Source organism: Amia ocellicauda, chromosome 8 (genome assembly GCF_036373705.1).
Source record: "Amia ocellicauda isolate fAmiCal2 chromosome 8, fAmiCal2.hap1, whole genome shotgun sequence".
NCBI lineage: Eukaryota > Metazoa > Chordata > Actinopteri > Amiiformes > Amiidae > Amia > Amia ocellicauda.
The window spans coordinates 17,393,890-17,416,535 of record NC_089857.1 but is presented as its reverse complement, the minus strand read 5'-3'; the positions used below and the strand labels follow the sequence as shown (position 1 = coordinate 17,416,535).

The window sequence follows — 22,646 nt, the reverse complement described above, 5'->3', positions numbered from 1 at the left end:
GAAATGACAAGCAGGCATAAAAAGTCAAACATTTCTTCCATGTTAACAAAGAACATTGCAGCTCAGTGGTTCTAGAGCAAAGATGTCTGAGGCCACAGGGAGGTCACGGGTCAGCAGGATGTGGTTAAAGTTAAATCAAAGGCATCACATTATGAACAAAAAAAGGCAAACAACTTGCTTAGACTGCTGCTACTTAAGTAAATTGGCAGTTATTTTCAAAGAATTCCAGTTTATTAAAGTAAATATTTTGCAGAGGACTTACGATAGGAATGCGTACAGCTGCCACTCATTTTAGACAAGGCAAGAATGAAACAATTCAAAGAGGATGAAATTAACATTTTGTTTACCGAGGGACTGCTGGCCATTCCTAGTGATAATCTAGCTTCGCTGCTTGATACCCACTGCAAGCATGGAAGACTGTTTTTAGTCTGAAACAAATGGCTCTGTATCAGTTTTTAAGGTTTATTCCTGAACCAAATGCTAGCGGACCACACTGTCAATCAACTCCTCATGTAATTTATAACGTACATCATTTGCTAACTAGTTTGAGTCCAATCTGTAGTATATATATATAATTATGAAATTTTAAAAATAAACAAAAACATTTAGTTCGACTCGTACTCAATCAAGTGAATGAGTAATGTAATGTAGTATAATTAGATAGAGAAGAGTTCAGAGGTTAAACTAAAATAATTCAATTTATAACCAAGAGCTGCTCTGCTCAAAAGATAAATGTGGCCATTCAGATCTCCTAAATCAGTGGATGGATTTTAGTAGAAAGGAAAACTGACAACTGAGTATGATAAGGGGGGTTACGAATTGGCAACTCTGTATAAGTTCAGCAATGGATCCTGCAAATACAATCTCTACATTATTTTGAAGATAATTGTTCTTAAATTTGGCACATCCACAGCTCTATCATTCCCAGGCCTCACAGGATGCTTGCTCAATAGGAGTCACTGAAGTGTGGAGAGGTTAATTAGACCCAGACAGTTTGCCGTTAGTTCATGGAAACAGTAAGGCCAATAGGGCAATTTAAGCCAGTATCACAAATTCTGCCTGACTGGACTGAAACTAGTTGTCAAATGATGTAATTGATCAATGAAATGAGGAGCTGGAAATGAGCCAGTGTGGAACGCAAGAATTTATTTTATTTTTTAGGAATAAACCTTAAAAACAACTGAGGGAAAGACTATTGTTTAAGACCAAGACACAAAACCCAAAGTATTACATGCTTTGACGTGTGCAGTGATTTCAAAAACACAGATTAAAGGCACAGCAACAGTTTAATCCTCTTCATCACATGCTTAGATTTAGTAGCTTCTTTAAATAAAAACGAGCTGTTTTTTCACAGAATTAGACAGTACCGCGTGGCATACACCCTGAAGTCATGTCCTGTGCATTTCAACCCTGGGCGCTGTCCCTTAAGAATAATAGAGGAATGCTATAAATAGTACTTTGTTTTGCCACTGTATTAGCAAGCTCAAAAGAGAGAGAGAATTAACATGTTTAAATTAGAAAGGAATCAAACTAGCTGGATGGGATTCCTAGCTAAGGAAGATTATAGCTATTAAATATCAGAATTTTTACAATGATTACAATGACAATTAAGTGTTTCAAATCACATTCATCCAGCCTAGAACAATTGCAACTAGAAACCAGGCCTATAATGTAGGGAACAATTGAATTTCCAATGGGTCAAGAAAGAATAACCAATTGCTTTGGCGAGAAATGTGATTGAGCAAAAATACAGCCAATGGCATTCACTTGATCCATCAGACAACGGGTTAATTTGTCCAGATTTCATAAAGAAGCTGCAATTTATGCAATTTAAGTTCCATGTATACTTGATAGAGATTGTTTTTCTGCTAGAAGAATAGGTCAAAATAGGAATGTGAATTGCTATGCCAGAAGAACAGTGGCCAGAGAACGATGCGTGCAGTGTTCCTTCACATCATTTGCTCTGAGAAATGCAGATCCTGTATGATAGCTAGACAACTCATTAACATACTTCTAAAGTAATATTTCAAATTGTATGATTAAAAATGACATGATGGCATTTGCTGGGTTATTTTCTACTTATTTTTTAAAATCACATTCCATTAAAGAGGGGGATGTTGATGATCTTACGCAATACATCTCCTTTTTGGCACTGCATCGATGAAACGCCTCATCATATTCTGGCACATATTCTGAGTCCTCCATAGTCCTATAATCAGATCTTTCTGCCATGCCAAATTGCAGCCAGTCCCATATTCCCAACACAGTACTTGACTGTGAAGACATTAGTTTTAAAAGTTCTGGTTCAATATTCCCAATGCCAAGATGTTATCTTCACATTCAAATTACTAAAATCTACATGGACCAGAGAACCCTAGACATTGCCAATGCTCAATGGTCTTGCCAGACATTTCCCTTGACTTGACGTTTGCAAGCTTTTTATTTCTATTGCACAGAAAGGGTCTACTATTTCCTACACACCAAGTAATGCAATGTTGTTGGAGGTGACCTTGGACTATTCTGGGGCTGTTAACAAGACAATCTTGACAGTCAGTGTGGAAGTGATGAGCAAATGCACATTCTTGTCATGGTGTCACTATTGAAGGTCTTCCAGGTTCCTTAACTGTGGCTGTGGTCTCTAGTCAGTGGATTTAGCAATAACACTAGGCATGGATTCTCAAGAAATTATGAAATCTTTGGTGATCTGTTGCTGGCCACATTCTTAACACCCTGTAACAGTTGGGTAAACACTGAAATGTCACTGGATCTGCCCATTTCCAGGAAGATAAAAGGTCAGGCCAAGTCTCTAGGTCTGCCATTATAATCTAACTGATATCTCAGTTATTTAATTGACACTTTCATTTGGTTAACCACATCGTTTTTATTATCCCTTTGCAACTGAAAACAATTAAAAGGGTGTAACTAATAAGGTTATTACTCCATTTAAACATACCCCAAGAGCCAGGTTCATCTATGCCCAAACCTGAAATTGGTTACTGTAATTGCAGCCAGAGAAGGCTTTTATCGGTAGCAGGAATTCATTATCTACACATTTTAATGTATTAATCTCAGTCAAAAGAGTGTTCTACAGCATTATCCTGAAGCAAATAGTAAACCCTAGAGTACCAGTGTACTGGAAAGTCAATCAGTGCTATATAACATTTAGTTAATCTCAGATTTTCATATAGCAGGATTTGAGGACACAACATTCACAAAATTAATATGACAAGCTCCAAGTCCACATAACTTGTAGATATTTGCCCCAATGATGAATAGTAATACAATTCATAAACAGATTACTACTATATAAATCAAATACAATTAATAACATTTCCTACATCCATTATTCTAAATATTAAAAAATATATACTATACACAATTGAATGTGACCATTTGCTGGAATATTATCAAGCAATTGACAACTTTTGAGATGTGACAATTCAAAGTTGAATAAAAGAATAGTACCATTTAATTTAAAGACCAGGCGCTAATCCGGTAATCAGCTGTACTACTTTTTATTTATGTGGTTATTTGTTCGAGTGCCCCACAAAGAAAGCTGGCACCAGGACAACGAAAACAGCAAATACCTTTGGGGCAAACAGCACACAAGTAGTGCCGAGTAACTCTAATGATACAATCCCACCTAACTGTCTGATCATGCAGATACCCCAAACCAACAATGAATGTATGTGATCCTTCTCCCTTCATATTCTCCCACTTTTACTATACGATAATTATATTATTTTCATGCTGAAATCCATATACATTAAAAAAAAAATACGGATTTCTCACAATGGACAATTTTTAAATCTTTAATGTAAGGTGATTTCTGTGAAAAAATAAGAGACTTGATTCTCTCCACCAGCTCAAGACTAGATATGCAATTTTGCTTTAAAATCAATATTAAAATTATAGTTTGACAAGAGATGTTTAAAAACAAAAATGTACTGCCCTTCTGACTTATTCCTGAAAGGAAAGGGTTAAGTCAGACTGTGTCAGAATGTCCAGACATGCCCTCAAGGGAAAGCAAAATCGGTCTGTGACTGAAACAAGAATGACTAGACGAATGAAATGACATTCTCCCATGTCTCATAGTCCTGGGAACGCGCTCCAAAGTGTTCACTCTCTCACACACCATCCCCCTTTTCTATAGCTGCATGGTTTTATTAGATAGTATAGTATTTTAGTACCATTTGACTTTTGAAGACAAAATATATCTTATATTTAAGCACTATTCTAATTTTTGTTGAAAGTGTTGAAAAAAGGCTTTGCAATTGCTCAGCACAAAAGAAACAAAGATCTCCATCTCTACCCTCACTCATAAATTCCAGGGTCAAAAGAGCACCCAACCATATTAACATTACTCTGTCATTATGTATAGATTCATTCCCACAGGTAGAGGAAAAATAAGTAGTTTCTTGATTTCTAGAGAATTACAGAGTTAATCAATACACTATGACCTCATCTAACTCACATGCTTTTACTTTGTTCGATTGACGAGCCTTGCTTTGTTTACCATGCATAAAGGGAGGGGCTGGTTCATTCCTTCTTCCCCAAACAGACATTTATCTGTGTGGAATTAAAATGTTATCCCATTCACCACTACAATTCCATCACCTGCCCAGCTTTTGATGGAGAGATCTATGTAAGCTCAATTCTTAGCCAAGCAGCGAAGACTTACAATGGAAAAAATGCTAAAGGCCTAATAATAGAGAGGATTGTCATTTATTACAATCTCTTGGAGCACAGGCAAGGCCACGGATGTTGAACTGGGCTTGTGACTCAGATTGCCATCCTCTTCCTATCAAAACAGTTGTCACTGTATCCAGACATAAAAGGAACAGAATGGCAGACACTGGCAACTGGACAAATTCCTGGTCAACAGGGTCTATGAAAACCTGCCAGAACTGGCCACTGAACTCCAATACTTCAGATTTTGTCAAATTAAAGTACATTACGAGACATTTTGTTATTCAGAAGTAAAACAGATACCACTGCGCTGTAGGAAACTGGCTAACGGCAATGACAAACTCTGCAGTCACTAGCAATTACACCTGCTTTTACCAAAATATGTCTGCATACGGTCTCCAGTTTCAAAATAACAAAGCTATCAAATAATGCAAAACGTCAAATGAATCAATGTGCTGTGTTTAGGAGATGTTTCCATGCACTTACCCAATTTTACTGCCATACATGCATAGCAAGAATCTTTGTTAAGTCCCCAATTGTCATTTCATTAAAATTAAAACAAATTTGGCTAATTATTAAACTGATCAGACATGCCAAAATACTACGGACCACACTGTTAAAAGACCGAAAGGCAGCATGTGTTTATTCAGTGGATGCCTCCAAATGTTGTAATTCTTTACATCAAAATAGTATATAATGCTGTATCCAATTACATCAAAACAGTGTGGATGGAACACACTGTAATTTGTGGTCTTAGTTTTCAAAGAAACCACAAATTACAATAAGTTAAGGAGGTACTTTATGTATCATCTGCTGGTTTGCTGGATTTCTTTTTATATTATTGCTGTTTGCAACCATTTCATGCTCTGGTTCCTTCTGACAGGGTTATTAAAATAACAACAAATAGCCTTCACGTGAATAAAGGAGGCTGAAATTTCAAATTTGAATTCTGTGTTTTAAAACATTTCCAGAACTTCCACATGTGACCTTCTCAGGTTCTTCCTCAACATCTTACTGGAGAGAAAACTGATTCCATAATATAGTACAAGCAACCAAAATTTCAGGTCTCTGACATATTGACACAATATATCTTCACCAACATAACACATGCTCTTACGATACAGCCATTAAAAAAATAATAAAACCTTAAAAAAAAAAAAATCTACAACAAAGTATTCATTACCTGTGATGTTTCATAATCTCTGGAAAGAAATGCACATCAAGTAATGAGTAGCCAACCACACATACATAAGCAGACAATACAGATTTTGTGGCCTGGGTCTTTAATGTGTTGGTATGCGCGTGTATAACTGCTTGCAGGATGTAAATCTGAATCACTTGTGAGTCAGTGCTTGAGGTCAAGGTCCTAGTCTAGGTCTGCTTGTTAAATGCAATAGTTTATGCTATATGGGAAGGCGTTACTAAAGAGGAGAAAAAAACGAAAATAAAAATATTAAGCAACAGACACTGAATTATTTCCTGTGTTTACTAAACAAAATGAAAAGAACAGGACTAAATGACAATAAAAGGAGGTTTAGGCCATTCCAGCACAACAAAAAGTGTGGTGTTGTGTTACAGCAGTTATACAGGGCAAGCAAACCATTATAATGATGTCCCTCCTGCAAGAAAACAAGATGAGAACTGGAACACAAAAAAGCTGAAAGCTTTCCCACATACTTCATCAACAGTGCTTATGCATCTCTGAATATTTCATGTGACAAATTTATAACAAGGAAATGTATAATTATAATTAGTCATTATTTAATTACTCTGTCATTAAATAATTATTTAATTGCACAGTGATGTCGCCACATGGATGTTTGGTTGTTCTTTTGCATATTACCCACATGAGGCCACCAAAGGTCATGTGTAATGGGTTCATCTTTATACACACAATGTTTGCTTCTGAGAGTTAAAGCCTTACTTTGGTAACAAAATAAACACACTCTCAAAGCGGATAGCAACATATCATTGTTACGGACTTGACATGTTAATCTTTAGAATCCATCACAGAAAATGTAGAATTGAAGAAAATGAAAAATGAAGAAATACGTTTAACATCCAAGAAAGGTTACAGTTCTTTTCATTTTTCACTTTAGCATACCGGAAAATAAACTTTAAAGACTTAGACAAAATGTACACTTCAACTTGCCCTGGTTATTACTAATAAATTATCACAGAGACAATATCAAGATACACTGATTGAAAACAATTTACAATTACTGTTTATTATTATTATTTGTTATGATGATGATAACAATGCAGTTCATGATAAATATATGAAACCTTTTTTGTTTTAAATACTTAGGATAAAAAAGCATGGGGCTCCAAAAAAACTGGAATATTAATCCCAAACTACATTATAACTTTTAAAACAACACAAAAAAAATCTTTGCAAATGTTTACTTTACAATTTATTTGATTTGTCTAACACGACATGACAAGGTTATGGTTGCAGTTTTGGGGAATTAATATTGGTCCATGTTTTTGTTTTTCCTCTTGCATTCTGCAGCTGTTCAGTGGTTTACTGCAAGAAGCAAACTCTCAATGCGCTCCTTTCTTCCTCTCAGCTACTGCCAGACCCTCGGGTTCATTCGTCATTCTCGGGAGTACTGCTCCAGATTAAGTGTGCATCTCCAGTTTCCGTCTGGAATAGGGCAACGTTTTGGATCGTTCTGGGTTTTAGGTCCTTGGTACATCTCCCTGAAAGATTCCTAGGATTCCAGGTTCTCAATGCAGTAAAACTGTCAGGCTTAGTAACACACACTCAGGATCACTGCGCAAGATGTTTTATAATAGCGGCAGTGCATTTTGCATGACAAACGCAATTTTAAAGATGCAAGTCATGCAAAGCACAGAACCCTACTAATAAACACTTGTTGCCTACACTAAATAAGTCTGTTTTGGGCAAAGATTCTGAATCAAAACCCATCTCATTTTTTATTTGGTGAGACTATTAGAAAATCACTTTTAGTTAAGACAAAAATGAGAGGTTAATATGACTTTAGGATTGTCCTTGGTATATCTGTGCCCCTCAGTCTAATACACTGAATGACAATCTTGTGCCCTTCCTACATATAGTGTTAACCAAGAGGACCACGAGCTCTGCATACCCCTAAACTCACACGCTATATAGTAACTATCCGGGTATGTTGACAGTCGAATTGATTAGATTACCCAGTAGTTAAGTACGACTGAGCTTAACGCTTGACTTCCAATGACATTTTATACTGTTTACGTATGGATTTTCTATTATTTCCAGGTGCTTTTATGGGATTACTGAACTGAGATGCTACTTTATATAATATTGTACCTTTTAAACATTTCTAACATTGCTTTATCAATGTGACTTGCTGCTGCTACAGATGGGTGCAATCAGATTCAACAATGTAGGGATAACTACACTGTTTAGTAATTTATCTCCTTGCTACAAATGTTTCCAGAGATGTTACCTTTAAGTGGTGCATATGTATTAAATTCATTGTTAGGGTTTGAAAAAAAACATGGAAGTCAACTTGGAGCAAAGTGACTGTTAAATTAATTAATGGTAAATCTTATTATGTAACAAACGCTGCATGCTGAACACATGGTGTAACAGCAGTTAAATGTGGCCCATCTGTAGCTTCACCATAGAAGTTCATTGTTCCTGGTTCTGGAACAATGCATGAAGTTATAAATGGCCTGAAGTATCACTAATGCTCACCCCTGCTGAGATCTTTTGATAAAGCATCTGTTATCACAGCCATTAATCCCCTCTGGTCATCCAGATTGGAGTCTGCCCTAGGTGCAATCACATTACATACACAAGAAGCCTGTACCAGCAGCCTGATAAACCACAACCCGACAAGACCCTTCCACTAAGGTAGTCTTACATCCATCCCTGCCACACAAAGTCTTCTTAAACATCACTATGAAAACAGTAGTTTACATTATACTATCCACTTTTTTTGTTCTTGTTCTGTAAATATTTAGGTCAAACCTCTATAACAATAGGTGTTGCAATAGAAATGTATCTTCTCAGATTCTTAAGCTTTTTGGAAAGAGGAAGAAACCCTAAAGTCACACATATTTCCTCATTCTGCAGAGGATAACAATTGCTTCTAATTAAAGCATGAAGGAAACCATAAAGAGTTTGAGTACTTGCGTTTTCCTTTGAAGATAATCAGTGAAAAGTAAAAATATGATAACAATGACTGTCAGATATGTGATGGGAATAAAACCGTTATAGTAATAGATCAACGTTTAAAACAGGTATATGTTTTAATTGTCTAGATATTGATAGTCAATCTGATTTCAATCAATTTTTTACTACCCTGAATGAATAAAGATCTTTATATTATTCTTATTTGTCAATGGTGCTTTGTTGCGCTTTTTCACTTTTCGTGCGACAAAATAGTAACTGCAACTCGGGAAGTTACAATATGGGAACAGTATTTATAAATGGACAGGAAATCAGGTGCACGGTTACTTTTGTATGCAAGGACTTGTTACTTACTTCTCGAAAACGTTTGCAAGTAATAATTAAGTTACAGCAGTCGCGCAAACCGTGTTTTCCAGATGCATCATACATCACGTTGTGTTGCTCTAGGTTGCATATATGTGTGTCTGTAACCAGTCAGTACATGACACTAAAGTCATGTTCCTGCTTGTACTGGCACACCCTGACCCTACCTCACTCACACTGGACTAACATACCGCAATCTCAGCCACACAGACAACTCTTCTCACACATACACACTCACAATCTGTATCTTATTAAAAACGAAACAATGTTAAACTAATTGCGGAAGAGTTGGGAGGCGACATTATTTATATACAATGGTCACCATTTATAAAGTTAAAACACCATCGGACGATTCGTTTTCTTCTTTAGCACTACATATTAAACAATCGGCCCAGTTTCGTGTCAAAAACAAAAGCAATACCCAGGCAGGCACTGCACAACAGCTATATATATATATATATATAGTGCACAGTACAGGTACAGAGCGACCGCCTTTCATTCCCACTGCCTGCACTTGCTGCTCACACTCGCGTCTCTTATTGCAGCGCTGCTGTAACCCGCCACACATACGCTAATATATGATTGATTTATCGCAGTAACCTTCACACAATGGCTCTCTTGCCCGCATCTCGCTGTCCTGCTGTCCCCGCACTTGCACTCACCTCCGTCTGCAGTCACGGCTCCTCTGCGGATGAGAGGCTCGGCGCTCGGCGACTTCCGCGTCTGCGCCACGCTGCTCGGAGCGGTGCAGGGCTGGACACGCCCACATGAGACGTCACCGCGGGGCGGGGCTCCGCGACCAGGGACGTCACGGGGGGGCGGGGCTTCGCAACTGAGAAAGGGGCAATAGATCAAGATAATATGGAGGAATATCCAGGCTAACATTACAAATAAATACACAGAGATAAGAATACATACATTCATAAACCAATCAATGTTGAATATAATAAGCAGAAGTATTGCAAATGTGCACATGTGTTACTTGACAGTGCTTGACAGGGAGGTTCTCCCAAAGCAGCTGTCTACTGAGGTCAGTGATACCAAGCTGCCCAAAGCATCCACCTGCTTCCTCACCATACTGCCCAGACTCTACCTACTCATCATTCATGGTGCATCTTCTTTCCTGTACACGTACGGTGGACACCTGCTTCAGACTTGTCTCCTGTAGGATCCTGCCATCAGCAATCTGTTCGAGCACATTTAAATAAACAACATTTATTGATACTAGATTGATGAACTAGAAATATAAACATGACAAAGTAAAAACAAGTCAGGTAAACTATCTGCTATCTAAATGTATTTTGTGAAAGAAATTCAAATTAGCCTCTGTCAATTTAATTAGGTACATTTATTATTTAGGTTTTTTGTAAATACAGCTTTCACAACAACAATAAAAAACAATTGTAAAATGCGGATGCCTGTTTCTTTACAATGTGTTTTTTTTTTTGTTATTTCTGGTTCCTCTCAGTTTATGCAGTCCTTATCTACATTAGTAATAGTATTATCTCTTCTATTAGAAAAGTTATGTTTGCTAATTTTAGGTGACCCAACATTATTTTGTAACCAGTATTGTGCTTGTCATTGTAATATAATGCAGATAAATCTATACTTTGGGGGAAAACGTTCACAAAACACACTCAAAGGCATGGGATGAAATTACAAAAAAAGTTAACAGCGTCAACCCACTTTGTATAAGGTCTGTAAATGACAGAAGAATATACTTAAAACAAATATTTAAGAGCAAACATCCTAGTACTGGAGAAGGAGCTCCCCCAAAATCTGTACGGACCACAGGATCGGGTACTGAACTCTTCAGGAGGAGTCTTGATGTTTTGGGGAGTGCCAGTGGGTGGGGCATCATAGTCGCCATAGTCTCAGACTAGCAGTTTAAATTGAAAGAGAGATCTGAATCCTAAATTATCCTGGGGGTGAGGTTAACTTCTCAGGCTAAAACTACAATTTATTAACTTGTATTATACTAGTCTAACTGTCAAATTAAGTTTTATGCAACCAGCCCCAGTGCTGGTCTTCATCCAGCGTTGAATAAAAGGCTGATTCTCTAATTGATGAAATAAAAAATGTGTCACCAGGTCTCTTCGATTAATACTGCTGAACACGTCTATTGGAATAAATAACAGTCAAACTCAATTGAACCCCACTACACATTGTATTGGATTAGCCCGTAGCGTACTGTGATTAGCCCACTAGCTGTGATTGACAGAGCAGGTTTTGATTGTGAAATATAAGAAGAAATAGAGAAAAGCGCCTAAGAAATGTAAATAATATAGTGGCAATGAATTAATAAATGTTGAAATGAATGAATACATGATAAAAAAATGAATAGGCCTACATAGATAAGTTGAAATAAATAAATGTTCATGTATTTAATTAATGATTTCAACATTTGTGTGTTAATTTCTGTATTCGTGTATTCATTTCAATATTTATTGATTTATTAATTCATAATTTTCTCTATGTATTTATTTTTAATTGTGGCATGGATAGTCCTTCATAAGGTAAACAGGTACGATTCTCTCTGCTGTTGATAATGTAACGCAGCAGTTTTAACACTAATCAGTCATCAGTTTTTGATATAAACCACATTTTAATACTGGAATTAGAAACATCTAAACAAAAGATTTTGATATCTGAACTGGAATCAAATGTTAAAACAGCATATACTCTAGCACACAGTTCTGTTGTGCAATTAAGTATCCTATCAGTTTAATCAGATTCTATAAAAGTAGTAGCTGCCAGACACAAAAATCTATAAATTTACCCACAAAATTGGCCTTTTTCTATGAGCAATCCAACAAAAACAATATTCTTGTAAATCAACAAAGATAGAATAATAGTCAGGACATTAGAGGAAGAATGATGCTATAAAGAGCTGGACTGGTGCAAAAAATTCTCTGGTTACAAATACACTAAGACTAAAACATATTAAACATAATAATTTGAAACTATGATTAAAGTAGGAAAAAGTTTAACCTGACAGAGCTTAAAAAAAAAGGTAAAGGAAAGCTACACAACATACAGTTGTGACCCTGCAGGATGTGCTGCGATCTTAGAAAGAGCACATCTATTCCCCCTGGAGCAGCTCAAGCACCGCATGGCCTCTTAAAATCTCTTCAAAGTTATTGCTTATTTAATAAAAAAACTCCTGAGGGAGACTTCAAGGGGATCCAAATTATATTTTCAAATTTCTTGAAGAACATGGAGACATCAGCTCTAAGACAGGAATGTACATCTTGATAAGAGTTGTTTATGGGATAAGTGGATGTAAAGTAAACTAACTGAGCTCATTCAATAACTGTATTCATTGGGCATCTGAAAACAGAAAACAAATCAATACCGCCCCTTAAAAATAGAGTGACCCCAGTTACGATATGATGTACTTAGATTTTCAGAAAGCTTTTGATAAGGCTCCACACCAAAGACTGATCCTCAAATTGGAAGCTGTAGGCATTCAGGGTAATGTAAGTAGATGGATTATGAACTGGTTGATGTATAGGAAACAGAGGGTGTCGATTAGAGGAGCTGCTTCTAACTGGAGTGAGGTTGTTAGTGGAGTTCCACAGGGATCAGTACTAGGGCCTTTGCTTTTTCTAATCTATATTAATGATCTGGACTCTGGGATAGTTAGCAAACTTGTCAAATTTGCAGATGGTACTAAAGATGGTACGTGGCTCAGCAGATACAATCTCAGCAGCACAGACTATTCAAAGGCACTTTGTGGCAGATGAACTGTACAATGCACTAGTTAGAGCTCATCTGGATACTGTGTACAGGTCTGGGCTCCACACTTCAAGAAAGATATCGCTGTTCTTGCGGCAGTTCAGAGGAGAGCAACCAGACTTATTCCAGGTCTGAAGGGAAAGTCCTACTGAGAGACTGAGGAACTGAACCTTTTCACCCTGGAACAGAGGAGACTACGTGGGGACTTGATTAAAGTCTTCAAAATCGTGAAAGGCCTTGACCACATCAAACCAGAGGAGCTTTTCCAGATCAGCAGGGACACACACACACGGGGACACAAACGGAAATTGGGCTTAAAAAGGCATTCAAGACGGAAAACAGGAGACACTTCTTCACACAGAGAAGCGTCACAATCTGGAACAAACTCCCCGAATAATAGGGGGAGTGGTTGAAGCTGAAAATTTGGGAACATTTAAAAATAGACTGGATAGGATCTTGGAGCACTCAGTTATTAATGGACACCAAACGAACACGAGGGGTCGAATGGCCTCCTCTCGATTGTAAACTTTCTCATGTTCTTACATTCTTCTTATGTATGGTCCTTTATTCATTGTTAAAGGAACTAATTTTGTTTTTCTGTCTTATATAAAATCAAAATATCCCTTTAATTCTATGAAAAACATTCATTTGCCACAAAACATCAGATGTTAATGTATCCATTCATTGGTAGTGAATGGATAATCACAGTCTTGCTATATTAGTATTGAAAGCAAGTGTAGGTACAGAACTGGATTTCTGCTACCCTCACAGGGCAGGGCCAATAGGTATTGAATGCAAACCCAACAGATTAAATTCTTACAGTTCAGTGCAACAGACACTCTCAATCTGCAAGTTCCCATTACAGCACTTGCCCTAAGCAAAATAAACACAGCCCATTGTACAACATGCAGAGCCTTATTTAGGAAGCCTCGCCCATTGACGTGTAATGCAGGGCTAAGCCTGACCATGTGTGTGAAACGCTTATCCCAAATTCCAATGCATGAAGCCTGATCTTTTCCTGATTAGTTTACCCTGAGGATGAAAGGGTTAACAGTAAGGTTGTGCTAAGTGCCAGAAGTACGCAGTCATTTCTGGTTTTGATGGACTGGATCAGCTAAGACAGTGTTGAACAAGGTTTACATAACACTTTTTTTTGTAACTACACCTTTAAAATGTCAAGCACTGTAATGTATAATTTATTACAATTTTATTTCATGTGCTTTTATGACTTACTGCATTTGATACAAATCCAAAGGCAACACCTTTAGTTCCCTCTAATTAGAAGGTTAAAATGGCAATATATGTTGATTAACACCTACTCATTAAATGTTTGCACCAGTGTATGTGTACTGTTTGCATTTTTCTGTCAGCTGGTGTAATGCCATGTTATAGCCTTGATTACTTATAGTTGCAATTTGTAAATAATATGTTTTATTTATCTCAGGTGAAACTGATTTGGTACCTTGCTCCCCAAGTTATTTATCCAATATGAAATCCTATTACCTGCAATTAAGTATTTTCAAAAAACAAGCACTCAAAATAATTTAGATTGATGTGGTTGTCCAACTCAGATCTATCTGTATTTGGTGAATGTGCTTAATTGAATTAATGCCTGGACACTGACTGGGACTTCTGAATAACTAATCCTTTGGTGCAGTGCAAACACACACATTGTGCAAAACCTACTGCTATTTTATCTGGTTCCAGTAGTAGTAAAATTATTGAAAACATACTTAACAGCATGCATTTACAAGTTGCATACCACTTTGAAATTCCTATATATTTATAAGGCACTCCATCTCTGCCATATAGAATTACACCCACAAAAGTCTATGGATTTATATTTAACAATACAACTGCAGTCCATATGCGAGAGGTGAAATGATGGCTGCAGTCTGAACAGATCGTCTAGAGCAGACTGATGCACATTGACCCTGTGACCAGAATAAATGGATGTTGCCGTGTTCCTGAACACAAGAGGATACTCAACGCCCGTCAGTTAAACCATTGGCCCCAGTGGAGTTGACTACCTATTTTTCCCTGTCTAAGCAGGAGGGAGGACAGGCCAAACTGTTCTCTGTTCCCCAGCCAGGATACCTGCTCCTGAAAGAGTACTGTAAGAATTGAAATGATAAAATTGTCATTTATAATTGTCTACAATGTACAATAAAGTTTTCTTTGAGGTTAAAATATGTATTATACACAAGGTGGCCAGTTATTCATACTAAGTCCTATGAATGTATCTTGTGCACAGAGAAAGACTGCTAGCACAAGTCATTTTCATTCTGCATAGAAACAAGTTCATTACTCAAACAGGTGAATTTAATTTAAAGTAATGCTTATTTTTACACAGTGATCGGCAGACGGTAAATACAGTTGTTTGCTTTGACAAAGTATGATGAGGTATGAATCAACAAAATACAGAAAAAAAGTAAAGAACAAGACACAGCAATACATTTAATAAGCACAGAAAAAATTACATATGCTCTCACTTCTTCCATTCCTTTATTTATTACTTGCATCACTGATCGGGGTTATGCTTGGCTGGGGCATCTTTGGCCTGTGGTAAGAGTGACCCCTGGGCAGGAGCCATAGTCACTGTGGTTGTTTTGTCTGCTTTAGCTCCATTGGGCTCTGCTGGAATCACAGCGTGGAAACAAGCAGACACAAAATACAGGACATATCAATCAGTGCACAGGGAAATCAGGCAAGTTCACATCGATTCAATATATTGTCATTGTGGATGCTTGTTGGTCTAGGGGATTCCAATGCAGATGTCTTGGTTTGGTTAATACTGCCTGCAGGATGCATCCTGATTAATATTCCAGATACAAAGGTGGGGAAAAAGCCACTTTAAAGCAATATGTGACTGAAAAAACAACAGGCCAATCAGAGCTCATCATTCTGTTACATACAGTACATTGGGTAAGAAAGTTCTGTCTATAAATAGTTGATATGAATGAGAAACTGGATGAGATCTTACAAACAAACATGAAAAACAGGGAAGTTCACACCTTATAAGCAATTGCTATTCCTGCATAGAAACTACAAACACAGCAGCTTATTTTTCTAGACGAGAATGCCGCGTTCACCTCCGCTGAGATCAGGCATAAACTATTTGGTTTCATGGTAAACAGTTTGGTTTCATTGAGAGTGTTAGTAATGATGTCATAGTTTCTTCTTGACAGCAAAGGTGTTGAGGGATACATGCGGAGGTTATTAAAAATAATATTGGATTAATAACAATGGATTAATTGGATTTCAAGGTAATATTTGCACAATGGCTCACTTATATCCCAGTGGTTCAATTGCCAAAAACCCATTCCATTTCATGGAAAAATAATATCATATCAAAATACCTATGTTCCCCAACCTATTAACTTTATAAGTGAAGCTGGTCTTTTAAAAATTGTACTATTGAGAAATCACACTATTATTTCCTCAGTTTCCATCATATTTCCATCACTATTTTTTAATTATATATATAATTGAAAAAGTGCACAATGGTTTTAAAAATTTGGAGCCTGATTTTTGGTATGCTGTAATTTCTCTTTTCTCCTTTTGTAACTATACAACTATCACATATATATATAGACCGATCAGCCATAACATTATGACCACTGACAGGTGAAGTGAATAACACTGATAATCTCGTTATCATGGCACCTGTCAGTGGGTGGGATATATTAGGCAGCAAGTGAACATTTTGTCCTCAAAGTCGATGTGTTAGAAGCAGGAAAAATGGCCAAGTGTAAGGATCTGAGCGACTTTGACAAGGGCCAAATTGTGATGGCTAGACGACTGGGTCAGGGCATCTCCAAAACTGCAGCTCTTGTGGGGTGTTCCCGGTCTGCAGTGGTCAGTACCTATCAAAAGTGGTCCAAGGAAGGAAAAGCGGTGAACCAGCGACAGGGTCATGGGCGACCAAGCCTCACTGATGCACGTGGGGAGCGAAGGCTGGCCCGTGTGGTCCGATCCTACAGACGAGCTACTGTAGCTCAAATTGATTAAAAATTCATGCTGTCAGGCTGTCAGGGTGCCCATGCTGACCCCCGTCCACTGCCGAAAGCACCTACAATGGGAACATGAGCATCAGAACTGGACCACGGAGCAATGGAAGAAGGTGGCCTGGTCTGATGAATCAGTTCAAGGTGTTGACTTGGCCTCCAAATTCCTCAGATCTCAATCCAATCGAGCATCTGTGGGATGTGCTGAACAAACAAGTCCGATCCATGGAGGCCCCACCTCGCAACTTACAGGACTTAAAGGATCTGCTGCTAACGTCTTGGTGCCAGATATCACAGCACACCTTCAGAGGTCTAGTGGAGTCCGTGCCTCGACCGGTCAGGGCTGTTTTAGGACCTACAAAATATTAGGCAGGTGGTCATAATGTTATGGCTGATCGGTGTATATTTTTACATACACAAGTACATAAATGTGATGTTTATAATAACTATAATTTTAATGGTAGGTGTATTTTAACAGTGAGAGACAGAATAACAACAAAAAAATCCAGTAAAACGCATTTCAAAAAAGTTATAAATTGATTTGCATGTTAATGAGGGAAATAAGTATTTGACCCCTTCGACTTAGTACTTGGTGGCAAAACCCTTGTTGGCAATCACAGAGGTCAGACGTTTCTTGTAGTTGGCCACCAGGTTTGCACACATCTCAGGAGGGATTTTGTCCCACTCCTCTTTGCAGATCCTCTCCAAGTCATTAAGGTTTCGAGGCTGATGTTTGGCAACTCGAACCTTCAGCTCCCTCCACAGATTTTCTATGGGATTAAGGTCTGGAGACTGGCTAGGCCACTCCAGGACCTTAATGTGCTTCTTCTTGAGCCACTGACAGTTATTTTGTGTTTCTTACATTTGCGAATAATCGCACCAACTGTTGTCACCTTCTCACCAGGCTGCTTGGCGATGGTCTTGTAGCCCATTCCAGCCTTGTGTAGGTCTACAATCTTGTCCCTGACATCCTTGGACAGCTCTTTGGTCTTGGCCATGGTGGAGAGTTTGGAATCTGATTGATTGATTGCTTCTGTGGACAGGTGTCTTTAATACAGGTAACGAGCTGAGATTAGGAGCACTCCCTTTAAGAGAGTGCTCCTAATCTCAGCTCGTTACCTGTATAAAATTATAGACTGATCATTTCTTTGTCAGTGGGCAAATGTACAAAATCAGCAGGGGATCAAATACTTTTTTCCCTCACTGTATATATCATATAGTACTATTGCTTATTTTGTTTCAGGAATACAAAACAAACTATAGTTTAACTAATTATTACAATTAATATTATTAAATAGAGTTAAAACAAAAAGAAGTAAAGCACCTATGCACTGTGCATGGTATCATCTGGGTGGGGGACTGCATTGTGTGAGCTGCAGGGCCACCTAGTGGACATAGACTATCACTACATAGCTAATTTCTAAAACAGCTAATTCTTCTAGAGATAAAGCTTTTAAAATAATTTAATACCTCCATCAAAGGGCGAGGTTAAGCCTAATATGAAGCCCTGTGTGCTCTGTCCAAGCTTTCAATATGTCATGTATTTTAAAAATGGTCAGCTTGCACCTTCCTTAGAGAGGGACAGGGTATTAGGGTATCTGAATCAGCAGAAATGATTATAGAAGATACTAAGGAAGTTCCCAGTAAGAACTAAGTCAGATTTTAATAACAAACTTCCCAAAATTAATTCTGAGATTTAACTGCACTTTCCAAACAATACATCTTTGCCTACCTTAAAAAAAAGTAAATTTCATAATTACATTTCTTAAGCAAAGCAAAGCTAAACTCTTTTTTTTTTTTTTTTTTTTTTTTTTTTTTGCTAAATACTATACATTTAAGGTAAGTGCCATTTTGAACCTGTACTGTATTTCATATAATTTAAAATATACTTAGCACCCTCTAGTCTAATATAGTGCATCTGTGGAGATGCTTCCTTTTTGCTGTATCAACCAGTAAAGTATTTACATGCGTTACCTTAGGGTAGGTCGGGTAAGGCCATACAGAAAAAAAAAGTCTGGTTTGCTCTAGCTGCCTTTTTTATTTTCTTTCTTCTTGGAAAGATGGGTGAACTAAAGAAAGGAAAGTGACCTTGTCAGTCTCATTAGCTGTCAAAATAAATGTGGTTTTATGTTATTTTACATGGCTTAGAACTATGTAGCTTAAGTTTGTTCTTCAAAAGCTGGCACATACTGCCTCCAGGTCTACAATTTGTTTGAAGTCAACTAAACATATTGATATCATATGGCAGGAGATTATTGTGACGAGGAATCTGATTTAGGTATTTCTGATTAAATGTGACTAACCGATCATCTCTAATAACTTGTTAAAAATTGTATTATTAAAGACAAACTATATAGTACTTTGTTCTATACTAAATTAAACATTTTCAATTTACATTGCATGTTGGTGTATCATAAGTACATAAACAGATGTAGCACAGAATCACACATGAAAAAAATAAGCAAAAACATCTTATTCAAATGAACATGTTGTACCTGTAAGAATTAAATTACTTTTTGCATAAAGGTGAGCTCAGATTGGCATGGAAAGCACATTTTCTTGCTGTACTTGGTAACAAAATGAACAAAACAGTACAGGCAGATTGTAAACGAAGAGAGAAGAAGCATTTCAAAATGATAGATGGCCATTCAATGTGATCATTACTGTATATATCAAATCAATATACTTAGCAGTAGTCCAGGCGAACATATTGAATGTATTCTATCTATAAGCAACACTTATAACATGTCCATATTGAAGACCTTTAGAAGATTTCATGATGATTTAAACCCTATTCTTTTTTAATTTCACTATGATAACTTCTCAATTATATACACTATACATAAACATTGCTTGTTATGTAATGAAGTTTGAATAAGTTATACATTAATGGTATGATATATATATAAAGATATTAAGTCTTGGAGAAAAAGTACCAAGCGTTTGATTTAGTGCCCTTCAAATTACAGAAGTTATGTAACATTTGTAGATCAATAAAGCAACCAGGACAAAACTGTAATAACTGCAGGCACCTGTATGTCATACTTACATGCTTTCAGTGTAGGTCATGATACTTTGTCCCCTTGTCCAATTGCTGAAATGTGTTATTATCTTCCTTAATGCATTATTATGAGTTGCCTGAAGTAATCCTCAGCAAAAGCAGTATTAGTCCTGGCTATTCATACACACGTCTTACAAATTCAACAGTACAACTCAGTCTGACATTTTTTGCAGACCTAACTTTCTTAGAATATGTGCTCAATACCTTCACACTAGAGGCAATGGCAGGATACCATAAAACACAATGCAGTGCTCCTTAAGTCCATCTATGTATTTAATAGACACCCAGCACCAAATGTAGATCTCCATGATGTTTCGTTTCGTGGCTGGATGCTCTTTTTATTATGATGCAAGGGATAATCAAGACATGGTCAGTTGATTAATATAATGATCTGTTCTGAAATAATATAATAATAATAATAATAATAATAATAATAATAATAATAATAATAATAATAATAATAATAAAATATAATAAAAACTAACTGAATTGTGTTCCATAACCAACAGAAATCACACTGAAACTAGAGCTAAAGCTAAAGCTGCGACAGTTACGTTTAAAGTTTATAATTATAAAGCAATTGAATGGCAACATAACAACCAGGAGAGTTTCTTTTTCAACAAGGCTGATGCAGACAGAAAATGTGTTATGCCTTTCAATAATTGAAGGACTACACATAAAAACAGTATCAGCATTGTCTCATGAAAATGACATCACTTCCGTTTTCTCTGAGGGCGAGAGATAACGTTATCTCGTGATCACGACATAACCAGAGGGGCTTTTTTTTTTTTTTTGTTCTATGTCCTTAACGAGCCACTGTATTTTGCTGTACAGCTTGTCAATTGTTTTTATTCTAACATGTGAACAGTAAAAAGTGATCACATTAAAGTGTAAAATTTGGACAAATACTGGTTCAGGAAAAGACTGATCACATGTCACCTTATTCAAAGTTGGATTTCAAATAATTTACCAACTCACGCCATATTTTACAATTTACAATGTAAAATGTATACATCATCTACAACACTAGCAAGATTATGTTCTCAGTGTCACATGGAAGTCAGTGAAACTCTTCAAAATGATCTGCTGTCTAAAGAAATCAGTTGGGTCTGACACAGATGTGAGCCACTATGGAAGAAGGATGAATATAAGTTCTTCCACTGAGGAGCATCAGGCTGAAGTGTAAGTCCTTCAACAACCTGACTCACTACACAGAATGAATGTGCTGCCTTTTATAATACATTGTTGTGATTATTATTTATTTATTAGCACATGCCCTTATCCCAGGTGATACATATTAAGTTTGAGAGTCCAGCTGTGCAACAAAAATAATTACTTCCAATATCTTTAGTGCCAGTACTGTTTGTCCTACTTATTCTAAGCACATATACACTCACCTAAAGGATTATTAGGAACACCATACTAATACTGTGTTTGACCCCCTTTCGCCTTCAGAACTGCCTTAATTCTACGTGGCATTGATTCAACAAGGTGCTGAAAGCATTCTTTAGAAATGTTGGCCCATATTGATAGGATAGCATCTTGCAGTTGATGGAGATTTGTGGGATGCACATCCAGGGCACAAAGCTCCCGTTCCACCACATCCCAAAGATGCTCTATTGGGTTGAGATCTGGTGACTGTGGGGGCCAGTTTAGTACAGTGAACTCATTGTCATGTTCAAGAAACCAATTTGAAATGATTCGACCTTTGTGACATGGTGCATTATCCTGCTGGAAGTAGCCATCAGAGGATGGGTACATGGTGGTCATAAAGGGATGGACATGGTCAGAAACAATGCTCAGGTAGGCCGTGGCATTTAAACGATGCCCAATTGGCACTAAGGGGCCTAAAGTGTGCCAAGAAAACATCCCCCACACCATTACACCACCACCACCAGCCTGCACAGTGGTAACAAGGCATGATGGATCCATGTTCTCATTCTGTTTACGCCAAATTCTGACTCTACCATCTGAATGTCTCAACAGAAATCGAGACTCATCAGACCAGGCAACATTTTTCCAGTCTTCAACTGTCCAATTTTGGTGAGCTTGTGCAAATTGTAGCCTCTTTTTCCTATTTGTAGTGGAGATGAGTGGTACCCGGTGGGGTCTTCTGCTGTTGTAGCCCATCCACCTCAAGGTTGTACGTGTTGTGGCTTCACAAATGCTTTGCTGCATACCTCGGTTGTAACGAGTGGTTATTTCAGTCAAAGTTGCTCTTCTATCAGCTTGAATCAGTCGGCCCATTCTCCTCTGACCTCTAGCATCAACAAGGCATTTTCGCCCACAGGACTGCCGCATACTGGATGTTTTTCCCTTTTCACACCATTCTTTGTAAACCCTAGAAATGGTTGTGCGTGAAAATCCCAGTAACTGAGCAGATTGTGAAATACTCAGACCGGCCCGTCTGGCACCAACAACCATGCCACGCTCAAAATTGCTTAAATCACCTTTCTTTCCCATTCAGACATTCAGTTTGGAGTTCAGGAGATTGTCTTGACCAGGACCACACCCCTAAATGCATTGAAGCAACTGCCATGTGATTGGTTGGTTAGATAATTGCATTAATGAGAAATTGAACAGGTGTTCCTAATAATCCTTTAGGTGAGTGTATACTCAGACTAATTTAGAAAATAAGGTATTCTTA

The 22,646-nt window shown here is 37.4% G+C and overlaps 1 protein-coding gene across 9 annotated transcripts in view; it reads right to left on the bottom strand.

The window, feature by feature from the left end:
* LOC136755549 (PDZ and LIM domain protein 5) overlaps positions 1–9,944 on the bottom strand; it is a 107,449-nt gene extending 97,505 nt beyond the window's left edge. For 4 of the 9 annotated variants that reach the window (XM_066712226.1, XM_066712232.1, XM_066712227.1 and 1 more), the window contains exon 1: positions 9,794–9,899. In XM_066712226.1, coding sequence (XP_066568323.1) covers positions 9,794–9,821 — 28 coding nt within the window. In that variant the 5' untranslated portion in view covers positions 9,822–9,899. Of the gene's footprint in view, positions 1–9,793 lie in introns of all 9 variants that reach the window. The other 5 variants (XM_066712233.1, XM_066712234.1, XM_066712235.1 and 2 more) reach the window with 3 other exon arrangements.
* Between the last annotated feature and the right edge of the window lie 12,702 nt (positions 9,945–22,646).